Here is an 11,966-nt window from a genome sequence, read left to right as displayed (position 1 = left end):
TCCCCTAAGCCCACAGTCATCCCTGTGGGCTATGGCTTTGCATCAGGAGATAGACAGGGACTGGCCTGAATCACCAGGGACAGGGGTGCCAGGGATGGCCTAAGCAGTGGGGTGTACTGTGACCTTGAGGCTGTCAACCCCCATTGGGTCCTGTCCCTTTGACCTGGTGGGAGCCTGCTCCAGGGAACAGCCCAGTCACAGGATGTATAACCTGATCCCTTGGCCACAGACTGGAGGGAGGCCTGTGTCTCCGTGGACACCCGTGCCCTCCCTCAGCACGGACCTACAGGGCCTGGCTGTATTAGGTAGGCCCATTCACTTGATTTTTGCTTAATTTACTCGCAGATTGTTTCTGCCTTGTCCTTTGAAAATTCTCTGCCTGGGCAACAAGGCTGGGAGCTACAGGGGATGCAGCAGGAGCTACCCCTCTGTCAAGCGAGCGCAAACATGCTCTGTAGCAGCCTCTCCAGACGCCAGTGGGAGCTGGGCTTCCCATCAGCCCCTTAGCAAGCACCGGCCCAGTCTCCCTTGGCACAGGGGTCCTGATTTAGAACTGGTTGGCCTGGGCTGGTGCAGCCTGGCCACTCAGTAAACACGGAAAGAGAGAGCTGCTATAGCTCATGCTCTCAATCAATACATAGCAGCTATAATTATTATTAATTCATATTCCTTGGGGGAATTTTCATGCTAATAGGAAACTCCCAAGAGGTACAGGGATGCACTGGCAGACTCATATGTTACTTCACTTCATCCTCGCCACTGCCTGGGAGGTGGCATCGCCACTCTAACTTCCCAAAGGGAAAGCCAAGGCCCTAAGAGGTTACAAGAGGGGACTAAGGTCCTATGACAGTGAGGAGGTGGTAGATGCAGGAGCCGCAGGTCTGCCTGGCTCTGAGTTCTGGGTGCTTTCTTCCCCACTCCTCTGCTGCATTGGAAGACCCAAGGGAGCTCAAAACAGTTAGCTCGATGGTGGACCGTCCAACCAGGAGACAGGTGGATGAGGAGGGTTTTGGAGTGGTGCTTTTCTGGGGCCTCTCACACCCCCGGCCTACAGTTCTAATGGGCACCCAGCTGATCCATAGAGGCTGGGGAGACAAATAGCTGGGGTCTTTCCTGGTTCCTCTGTAGGTTGTGGACGCTATTGGGATCCCCCTCCAGAGCCGTGCCTGAGAAGTGCTGGGGCCCAGGCCTGGCCCCGCCCAGCTCGGCCAGGGCTGGCGTCTCTCACTGAGCCCCCTTTCCTCAGGCCCCAAGATAGGGCTGTGATTAATCAACTACAAAAGCAGAAACAAACAGAAAAATGTAATCAGCTTGGGAAGGGCAGGGCAGGGCAAGGCTATGGCAATCAGCTTTCCCACTGGGGCTGTTGGCTGATTGAAGGTGGTTCCAATGGGGCCTCCAGGGGCTGGTCCTGCAGCTGGGGCCATTGGAGAATCCAGAAGGTCAACCCCTACACACACACACACACACACACACACACACACACACACACACATCTGTGCACACATGCCCATGCCACTCCTAGCCCATGGGCCTGTACACCACCCCCAACCCGCCCATGGGCTCCTGCTCAGAAGCTCCTGCCCTCCCCTGCCCCACCAGCTCACAACCTTGGCACACACAGATTTCCATACACACTCCCAACATGTATCCATCTGCATGTGGACTCAAAAACACATGAACACACCTCCTGGATAACAGATATAAGCACACACATACTGCTCCCACAAACACCTGATGCCGCACCCTGCTGCGCACACATGCCTTGGGGCCTGGGTGAGCCTTGCACACACCTTAAGTCTAACCAGCCACATGAACTCACACCAGTCCCTACAGGCACCCAGCCACCTCTCTGTCCCTCAGTGCCCTGGGTTGGGGGTGGGGAGAGGCATAAGACAGACAAACCCTTGGCAGCTCCCCAGGCAGAGTAGTGGGGACTTGGAAAGGAGCCAGGACTGGGGCTCTATTGTGGAGGGCAAGGTCAGCTGCCAAGTCTCAGCCACAAGGCAAGGTAGCTTGTCCCAGATCCGTCCCAAGCTTCTGCCTGCTGCCTGCGCCTTATGACCTTGGTCAACGCCCTTCTTTCTCAGCCTCAGTTTCCCCATCTTGGAGCCCCTCCTGACACCAATACTGTATGATTCTCCTCCAGGACCCAGGCATCTGGGGCCCATCTCACCTCTCAGGTCTCTTCTGGTCCTCAGTTCCCTGTTCTGTTCGTGGGGGGTGGGGGCGGGCCAAGGGGCAGGAAGGAAGGGCCCCACCCCCACCTTGGTCTTGGTAGCTGCGGACTCTGGGCGAGGGACAGTGATCCTCCGCAGGGGGAAAGGGGAACCTGGGGCTAAGGAGAGAAGGAGCAGCGGCGGGCTAGGGGCGACCGCGCAGGGGCCGGCGGCGGGAAGGGGCGGGAGGGGGGGTGGAGAGCGCAGAGGGGGCGGGCGGCGGGCGGGCGGGGGAGGCGGGGAGCGCAGCCAGCGCGGCACAGAGCGAACGAGCAAGCGAGCACGGGAGGCAGCGAGAGCCGGAGCGGCGGGCCGGGCGGCCGCGCCGGCGAGCGGACTAGCGGGCGGCGAGCAGCGCGGAGCGCGCGGGGCACCGAGGAGCGGGCGCGGCGGGAGCAGCGCTCGGCGACCAGAGCGGAGAGGCCCGAACGGCGCCGCCCCCGCCGCCCCTGCGGGGCCCCGGCCGGGAGCCGGACGAGGGAGGGGGCGGCATGGACCGGTGGCCCGGGGCGCGGGGGCGCTAGGCCCCCGGAGGGGCGCCCCCCGCCTCGCCACCGCTGCTGCCGCCGGGCCGCCCTCCGCAACCGCGCGCCGCGCCCGCTCCAGCCGCCCCCGGGGCCGCCGCCGGCCCATGAGCCCCGACCTCAAAGTTTGCGGCGGGCGGGCGGGCGCGGAGCCTCCAAGATGCCGTTCCACCCGGTGACGGCGGCGTTGATGTACCGGGGCATCTACACCGTGCCCAACCTGCTGTCGGAGCAGCGCCCCGTGGACATCCCTGAGGACGAACTGGAGGGTGAGTGCCCCGCCGGGACCCCCGCCCGCTCGCCCTCCTACCTGTGCGCCCAGGTGAAGCGCGGACTCGGGGCGCAGGGGGTGGGGGGGCCGTCCTCAGGTGCCGGCTGCCAGGTGGGCGCTCCAGCGAGCAGCTGCGTGGGGAGTCAGGACCAACTCACACCTCTGGGTGCCGCGGTGGGGGTTGCCAAGGCTGAGGGGCGGCCCAGCCCCTGTCCGCATGGTCCCCCGCGCTGCGGAAACTTGCTGAGCCCCGCAGCGGGGTCACGGGGCCGCGCAGTCCGCGGTGACGGTGCGGCAACGCGGCGGTTTGGGTGGGGGTCCGAGCTGTGTCCCCCGCGCGGGCCCGGCCGGAGCACCCGCATCCTGATCCCCTCCGCGGCGCCCGCCCGCGGCTCTGCGCTCGAATTGACATTCCGCTCGTGTCGCTTTTAAAATCCAATCTGCTCGGGCAGCCGGGGAAGGGGAGAGGGCGACTGCCCTGCTCTTAACGCCTGCGGGGCTGTCCCCAGTTCTTCCTGCGGCCTTAGCCCCTTCCCCACAGCCCTGCAGGGACCCCCAGCCCAGAGCGCCGGGAGGGCGGCCCAGGAGGTGGTGGCGACAACAAGTGGCCAGATTGGGCGGCTTGGTCTCGATAACCAAGCCTGGAAGGGAAAGGCAGAGGCTGGGACCCAAATCTGGCCCCCCAGAGTCTCTCTGTCTCTCAACGTGAATGGGGGACCTTAAAAGCAGGGTCTAGGCCAGATCTGAGCAGAGGTCAGGGGCTGGAATCCCTGGACCAAAGATTCTGGGGGAGCAGTGAGCCCCCTGGGGCCTGTAAGCTCTTTCCCTCCTGGGCTGGGGGCAGGTGTTCAGTCTTCCCTTCTCCCAGGCCTCCTAGGGCCCTATTTGGTGTGGAGTGGGGGTTCTGGGCTGATGGGAGTCTTGGACCCCTGGGATCTACTTGTCTGCTGTTGGGTAAAGGGCTGAGATCACCCAGAGGCTGGGCCTCCCTTTGGTTATCTTGGGTCCAGGGATCTCTGAGATCTGGTGCTCATCAGGGCTTAAGGGGGTGTATCTGAGACACCAGTGCAGTCAGGGATGATGATGGGAGCACAGGGGAAGGCATGGAGAGAGGTCCTCCCTCATTCCTAAGCCCTAGAGAGGGTAGATCTCAAGGGAGTCAGACTGGGTGAGGGGAAGATCAAGAGAAAAAGGTAGCTACCCCCACCCCCCCAAAACCACACTGCACCATAGGCTATGAGCCACCTGCTCCTCTCAAGTCCCCTGAAAGCCACCAGAGGCTGTCAGAGCCACGGAGATGGGGTCTGGTGTCTGATGTGAGCAGAACAGATAGATGAGTGATACTGCTGGGTCTCTAGCCTTGAACCCCAAAGCCCAGGTGTCTTCCCTGTCTGCCCAGGGCCTGGGAAAAGGAATAGGTATGATGAAGACCAAGAGGGCAGGGGATGGGCAGAGGCCGTCACTTCCCCACCATTGTCTCCTCCTGCCCTGAGCCACCCCGACCCTCTGCCAGTGTCTGCCTCCATGGGTCTTCCTCCATACCCTCCTGCTGGCCACTTGGGCAGGGGTCAACATTGTCCCCCTCAAATCCTGGCAGCTTCCACCTCATTCCCTACCCTTGTTTCCAGCACCCCACCATGTCTCACGGGGTCTCTCCTCTCTTGATCTCCCAGCCCTGGGGTGCAGACCCTCTAAGAAGCCAAGCAGAGGCTGGGTTGCAGGGGTGAGCGGGCATAGGGAGGGCAGTGCAGGGGCAAGGAGGCCGCAGGCTCCCCTTGGGCCGCCTGGCAGACACACTGGCAGGAACCCAGCAGCGTTAGTCACCAGCCACACCAAACGCACTCCTTGCTTCTCTCCTGTCCCCTTCTCCTGGGCCCTGAGGAGCAGAGGGACCCTGGCAGGGGGCATCTGAAGGGCAGGGCCCTCCTTGGGGTGGTCAAGTGGGGGTCGTGGAACAAGCAGATGCCTGGGTGGCCCCAGCCTACTTCCGAGCCTGTGAGCAGCTGTAGATGAGGGCAAAAAGTCCTCCGTGACTGACCTCTGTCTTGGCTGTAGGCAACCAAAAGCCCTCTTGAGGGACCAAGTCTCTGTAGGCCCCAGTGGTCCTTGAATGCCAGGGCTAGATGGAAAAGGTGACACCCCCCCTGCCAGTGTCCTGCATTAGTGCTCCTGGCCCAAGGCCGTCTGGATAAGACCCAGGCCCTTTGCTGGGAGGACACCCACCAGTGGAGGATCCACATGTGCAGAGAAGAGGGAGCCCAGCAGCTTGGGATGAAATGCTGCAGACATTATGTGCCTGCCGCAGAAATCCAGGGGCGGTTAATCTGAGGGGGAGAGGGACCAGTAAGGGAGGTGGAGAGCACAGGGTGTAGATGAGGGCTTCCCAGCCGGGCAGCACTGGGTTCAGATCTCTACACCATCAACTCACGGAGTGACCTTGGACAATCACTTGCCTTTCTTGCCTCATTTTCTCCATCTGTAAAAGGGGCTTGGCATTGCCACTCCCTTGGGCTGCCGGTGACAGAGGATGCAATGGAGGTGCTCATCAAGGGACCTGGCACGCAGCGGTGGGCTCACGGGTTCAGATGCAGCAGCAGGGGAGGCCAAGGAGGGGGCGGGGGGGGGGGGGAGAATCCTGCATGGGTCAGAGCCTGGAGTGTAGAGAGATGGGTGAAAGGTCTGGAGTCAGGGACCCATGGTGTGCAGTAGGACAGGTCCGGAAGGCAGGATCTGGGGAAAGTCTGGGTAGAAGAGTCCTTGAAGGTCTGACAAAGGCGTCTGGGGGCCTGTGACCCTGGGGAGCCATGGGTGGAAGTTGGCAGAGTAGATGTGGCTGGGCCAAACTGGCCTGCAGCCTGTCTGACCCTGAGAAGAGGCACAGGCTTTCCAGATTTTCCCTTCATCCCGCTCCACCACCATCCCGGCCATGACATATACACCCAGCAAAGCCCTCCAGGGTCTGCAGGAGCACAGAGGCTGGCCCCAGTGGCATCAACGGACTTGAGCACCTGAGGGTAGGAGTGAGGTGGCTGCAGGCCCTGGCCCAGCCCTTTCTGGCCAGAGAGAAGAGAAAGGAGACAGACAGACAGACAGGCAGGCAGCCACCAGGGCAGAGTTCTGAGGTTGGCACTTGGCCTGCTCATTCAGACAGTGGAGCCTGCATCGACAGTGGCCAAATAGGGCATTCAGAGTATGGAGGGTGGGGGAGTCCCCTATCCTGCCCCTCTTCCCTGCAAGTCCAGCAGCCGCCTCTGCGCATACTGGAAACTCAGGGACGCCAGAGTGGTGGGGCGTGGGGCCAATGCCGCGGAGAATGGCAGCTGCTGCAGAGGACAGACACTGCCCCTGCTCTGCGAGTGACCTCCAGCGTGTGCGCCCCCTTTCTGGACTCCAGCTTCCCGACAGAGTGCTGGTGCCTCTTGGGACCTGTGGGGATGTCTCAGGGTCTGTCACCTGCCCACATAACCCAAGATTCACCTGTCCTTCACTGTCTCCTGTCCAGCTCAGTGAGTTTCCTCAGAGCTCTCAGAGAAAGGTCAGGGGCTCCAACTGAAGCAGCCATGGGCTCTGGGGGCCATACCCGGCCCCTGCCAGGGTAGGAGGAATAGCCTGGACCCCAGCTCATGGCAGGGGAGGGGGCCAGCACCCACTGCAGCCCCACCGTGGGTTGAGGGTTTTGCCATCCCACCTTGTGATCTCCCAAATGGGCGTCTACAGAGGAGGAAACTGAGGACCCAGAAAAATGGGGTGCTTGACCCTGGGCTCCTCCTTCTAAAACCAGCCCTTGACCCAGAAATCTTGGGGGTGGCACCCTCGACCCTGCCCTCAGCTTGATTCCGCTCTTCAGTGGTGGCCCATAGGGTCGGTAGGGGTGGGGTCCTTGGCGGTTGGACAAGGTGACAAGCAGCATTCTCAGTCTTCCCTCATGTTTCTTGCCTGCTTGGGGAGCAGAAAGCAAATGCTTACTCCTACCAGGATTGTTTGTAAACTAGGAGTAAATGGGCTCTGAATGATGGCTTCGCACCAAGTGGTGCATGAACTTCTGCTCAGCTCTTTTCTCTGTGTGCTCCAGATGGGTAGGTTCTCCAAATCAGTCATTCATTCATTAAATCACTAGGTCAGCAGATGTTTATCCTCGACAGACAGGGACTGTTGCAGGAAATGGGGACCCAGCTGTGAACAAGACCAACCTGGCCCCTGCCCTCATGGCACTCGAATTCACAATCCAGTGTGGTCAGTGCAAGGGAAGAACAGGGTCTGTGGGAGCCCAGAAGAAAGCCAGAGTCAGCTGGTGGTGGAGGCGGGGAGGACACCAAGGAGGTGATGCAGTCCATGCTGGGAACCTGAGATGCGTCTGAGTTTACCATGGTGAAGAGAAGAAGTTCCGGGCAAAAGGAGCCACATGTTCGAAGGCCTGGATGTGGAGCAGTGCTGGTGTTTAGCAAGGCTGAACAGGTTCCTAGTGCTGGAGTTCAGGACACCTGGGGTGGACAGAGCCTGTGGCTTGGTCAGGAGGGCAACAGGGCTGGCCAGAAACCCAAGTGTGTGTGGTGGTGAAAGTGGCAGAGGGTGTAACTGGTTGCATGGCCAGTGCCTTAATCTCTACCTAGAGACTCCCAAGCGATATGAGTTCCTCAGCAGCCTCCATGACTCTGGGTGTCCGCTCATATATACCTCTGGTGATAAGGAGCTTACCACCTCATCAGTGGCCCAGGAAGACCCTAGGTGGGAGTTGGCCTGGAGTTCCGATCTGGGGTTTATAGAAATCCCTGGGCTGGGCCCACATTTCCCATCCCAGCTCCTTTCTGGCTTAGGGGCCCCTGGTTCGACCAGATTCTCAGGCCCAGCCTAGGATGGGTGGTCTGGGGGCCCAGACATCTCAACTGTAGCCTGCTGTCTCTGTCTTGGCCTGCATGCCCTCTGGTCTAACCTCCAGGCCTTGGGTGCAGACACCAGGTAGGAAGAACCTGATAAAGTTTGGTCATGGCCACCTTGCCATGGCCCCTAGTCTTCAATGGGGCCAGTGGGATCTGGGAATAACTGCGTGGCACAGGATTCCACAATCAGTTTTAGGGGCTCATAGACCTTTAAGGCCAGGCCTAGGCCAAGCTAACTTCTGCTCTCACCAGAAACAGCCTTAACTCCAAACTGACCCTGGGCTGGCTGTTTTGCCTCTCCATGCCTCAGTTTACAGGTCTGCAGTGTGGAGCATTTTCATCTGTCTCTGCTTCCAAGTATACCCACACCTACACCCAGGGACAGGATTGTGCCTGTTGAAGTCTTGGGGGAAGGCTCAGGCAAAGGCCAAGAGGCTGGCAGGTGAACTGAACAAGGGAGCTGGAGCGGAGAGGGTGTGGGAGGAATGAGATTCCCGCTCCCACCAAAGGAAAATGCTCTTTAGGGCCCTTCCTGGGCCGAGTAACAATGAAAGTGAGCAGAGAGAGGTTAGGACCCCTCAGCAGTTCCTAGACATCTTTGGTAAAACTCTTGTCATACCCACATCACTATTGGGCATTTTACTGTGGGTGGGACAGAGTTTAACCCAAGGTCACTCACTGCTCCCAGCCCAGGGCATTGCTCTCCACCCCTGAGTCACCCAGGTCCTCCGGCCTCAGTCTCCCTTTCTGTACAATGCAAGGGACAATCCCCACATCTGAGCAGGCCTGGGCTTGCTGTGGCCCCTCTATCCAGTGTCTGCCTTCCCCCAAACCTTGGGCTGGGGAGACAGTCTGCACGGAATTGGCAGGCCTGTCAGCCCTGAGCCGGAGATGGTGGCTGCCCCACGTGGCACCATTAAGGAGTGTTGGCTGGAGTTTCTAAGCTGAGCCCAAGGGAGGAAGCATGTGATGGGAATGAGGGGGTGTGGGGGACGGAAGGAGTGAGGGGTGGGCAGGGAAGCCTTTGGCAGCTCACAGAGGCCACCACTACCAGGCCCCAGGAGCCCGCCCTGTGGGACTCATGCTACCCGCCACACGGGGTCGTCGTGAGCACGCCCTGAGAGGCTGTGGGAGCCTGACAAGCGAAGGCTGAGGCCCTGAGGGCGCTCTCCTCTCTCGTCAGTGCCACGGGCCTGGGCACAGCTTTGCTGCCCAGCTTGGCTTGCCCTGAGCTTCCAGAAGGGAGTGCTGTGGTGGACTCCTGGACCACCTGCCACTTGTCTCTGATCAGTCAGACCTGCAGGCTCCATAGTGGATTCTCAATGCTGTGCTCAGGCTGCGGGTTTGGGGATCCTGGGGGCCTGGGAGGGGGGCTGTGAGGACAGAGACGAGGTCCCAATCTGCTCTGCTCCCCCAACAGAGATCCGTGAGGCCTTCAAAGTCTTTGACCGCGATGGCAATGGCTTCATCTCCAAGCAGGAGCTGGGCACAGCCATGCGCTCCCTGGGCTACATGCCCAATGAGGTGGAGCTGGAAGTTATCATCCAGCGGCTGGACATGGACGGTGAGCATCACCCCCTGCCTCAGTTTCCTCACCCCTCACCTGGGCCTCTGAGACCTTGAGCCTCTTCCTCCCAGGCACCCCCTAAGCCCATAGCAGTATGCAGCCAGGTCTGGACCCATTTATCAGCCTAGAGAATAGAGGCCGGAGTGTGATGGCCCCAATCATATCCACGCACGGAGGTCAGAAGCTCTGCCTCTCTTGCTCTGTATTCGGAACAATTTTTTTAAGATTTTTTTTTTTTTTTAAGTTTTGAGTGATCTCTGCACCCAATGTGGGGCTCGAACTCATGACCCTGAGACAAGAGTCTCATGCTCTGCCAACTGAGCCGGCCAGGTGCCCCCTGAGCAATTTTTGAAATACAGGAAAGTAGAAAGGGTATACTAAATACCCCAGGTCCCCTCACCCCAAATAAAAAATCATTTAGTTGCATTTGCCACCTGGCGTTTTATTAAAGAAAAACGAGTAAAAAAGACCAGTAATGTTCCAGTCCTCTCTTTTCATCCCCCCGTCCTCACTGTGGGCCTCCAGCCCTGCCTCCTATCCACCTAGAGAGCAGGTGGTGGTCTGGGTAGATTGTGCCCTGAGCTGTCTGTGTGGGGAGAATGTCAGGCCCCACACCTGCCGGGGGAAGGAAGCAGGGTGCTGGGAAGCCATGGTTTCTGAGTAAACTCTGAGGGTCTCCTATCTACTTGGGCCCACCTGCTGCACTCCATCTCCATTTTACCAGGTGGGGCCTCATCATATTTGGTGAGTTTAGCATCAGCCCAGAGCTTGGCAGATGTTATGTGTCCCTGAAAATAACTCAAGGCTCAGAGAAGGTGGGACCTGCCTGAGGTGGCCCAGGACCCAGCCCAGTTGTAAGCTGGCCACTGATTGAACCTATGCTTGCCCTAGGCGACGGCCAAGTGGATTTTGAGGAGTTTGTGACTCTCCTGGGACCCAAGCTTTCTACCTCAGGGATCCCAGAGAAGTTTCATGGCACTGACTTTGACACTGTCTTCTGGAAGGTATGTACTGGCTGGTTGGGACCTAGGGTGTGCACACTGTGGAGGGCCGTACTGGGGCTAGTGAATAGCCAGGGCCACGCTGTAAAGAGGAATGATTATCCCAGGCTTCTAGCCACTGGATGTCTTGTCTCCCAGAGAGCCATGGGCTCCCTGGGGCGGGGCGGGGGGGGGCTGGTGTGGTTGAGGACTCAAGGAATAGAGTGGTTTCCAGTCCTCCAGAGTCTGGAGGCCTGTTGGGCTTGTGTGGCTGCAAGGTTCTGGGTGGCAGCTGTGGTGGTGGCAGTGGCCAGAGCACTGTGTCTCCTCCCCTCTGCAAGTGCGACATGCAGAAGCTGACCGTGGACGAGCTGAAGCGGCTGCTGTACGACACCTTCTGTGAGCACCTGTCCATGAAGGACATCGAGAACATCATCATGACGGAGGAGGAAAGCCACCTGGGCACAGCTGAGGAGTGCCCCGTGGACGTGGAGAGTGAGTGACTGACCCCTGGTACCCCGTGGGCAGGCCAACTGCTTGGGCAGGGGGAGGAGGAACCAGGGGTTGACAGGGGGCGGCTGGGGGCCTCCTTGCCAGCCCCAAGCCTTGTGTCCCTGCGCGTCCCATGGGACAAGCCCGTGTGCGGAAGTGCAGGCGGCTCCTGATTCCATGCTTCGCTGTCCCCGTCTGTCTCTCTCTGGTGCTCCCTGGCGGGCGGCCACAGCCTGCTCCAACCAGCAGATCCGCCAGACGTGCGTGCGCAAGAGTCTGATCTGCGCCTTCGCCATCGCCTTCATCATTAGCGTCATGCTCATCGCAGCCAACCAGGTGCTGCGCAGCGGCATGAAGTAGGCGCACGCGGTGCATGGGGCCCCTCTGCGCCCGCCACCGCCTGCAGTCCCCTCCCTCACTCGGCTCCCTGGGCCACCGCCGCGTGTACTTCAGGTCCTGGACATCTGGCAACCCCACCCCACCCACCCTGTGGGCCCTGCATGGAGCTGTGGCCTGGCTGTGGAGGGCCCGGTGGTGGCTCTTGAGGGCAGCCCCCAGCCCCGCCTCCACCTTGCCCATCCTGGCCCGAATGTAGCACTCACTCTTCCCACCGTCCAGGGGCTCCTGGGAAGTTTAGGAGGAATTTATACAGGGTCCTGTAGCTGCTGTGGGCACTTAGGCAGGAAGGAGCACCCTGTGCCCAGGGTCACACAGCCAGCCTGACTGTGGTCCCTGACATTTGCCCAGGGCTGTGGGCAGGGTGGAGGTGGGGGCAGAATGCTTCCTCTTGGAGAGAGGGTGAGGCTGGGGTTTCCTGGGCCCTATTCCCTGGCCAAGCCTGGGAAGGCCTCTGGCCTTCTGTGGGGTCCCTTTCTCTGACCCTCCTTAGACTCAAACCCAGCCTTCCTCCATGTACCCACTGGGGCCAAAGAATTTGCCCATTTCAGAGAGGAGGACCCTGAGACTCAGAGGGCCCCCAGATTTGGCTTCAGGACCCCCTTCAACAGGGATTTTCAGGAAGGGCAGAAGCGCATGG

The 11,966-nt window shown here is 60.0% G+C and overlaps 1 protein-coding gene across 1 annotated transcript; it reads left to right on the top strand.

The window, feature by feature from the left end:
- Positions 1 to 2,507: 2,507 nt before the first annotated feature.
- On the top strand, positions 2,508 to 11,561 carry CABP7 (calcium binding protein 7). Its single transcript, XM_027050873.2, has 5 exons — positions 2,508 to 3,012; positions 9,312 to 9,455; positions 10,350 to 10,462; positions 10,780 to 10,933; positions 11,163 to 11,561. The coding sequence occupies exons 1-5, from the start codon at positions 2,904 to 2,906 to the stop codon at positions 11,288 to 11,290; spliced, it is 648 nt and encodes a 215-aa protein (XP_026906674.1). The 5' UTR covers positions 2,508 to 2,903; the 3' UTR covers positions 11,291 to 11,561.
- The last annotated feature ends 405 nt before the right edge of the window (positions 11,562 to 11,966 follow it).

This window comes from Acinonyx jubatus, chromosome D3 (assembly GCF_027475565.1).
Source record: "Acinonyx jubatus isolate Ajub_Pintada_27869175 chromosome D3, VMU_Ajub_asm_v1.0, whole genome shotgun sequence".
In the NCBI taxonomy this organism is placed as follows: Eukaryota; Metazoa; Chordata; class Mammalia; order Carnivora; family Felidae; genus Acinonyx; species Acinonyx jubatus.
This window is presented reverse-complemented; position numbering and strand designations above follow the sequence as displayed.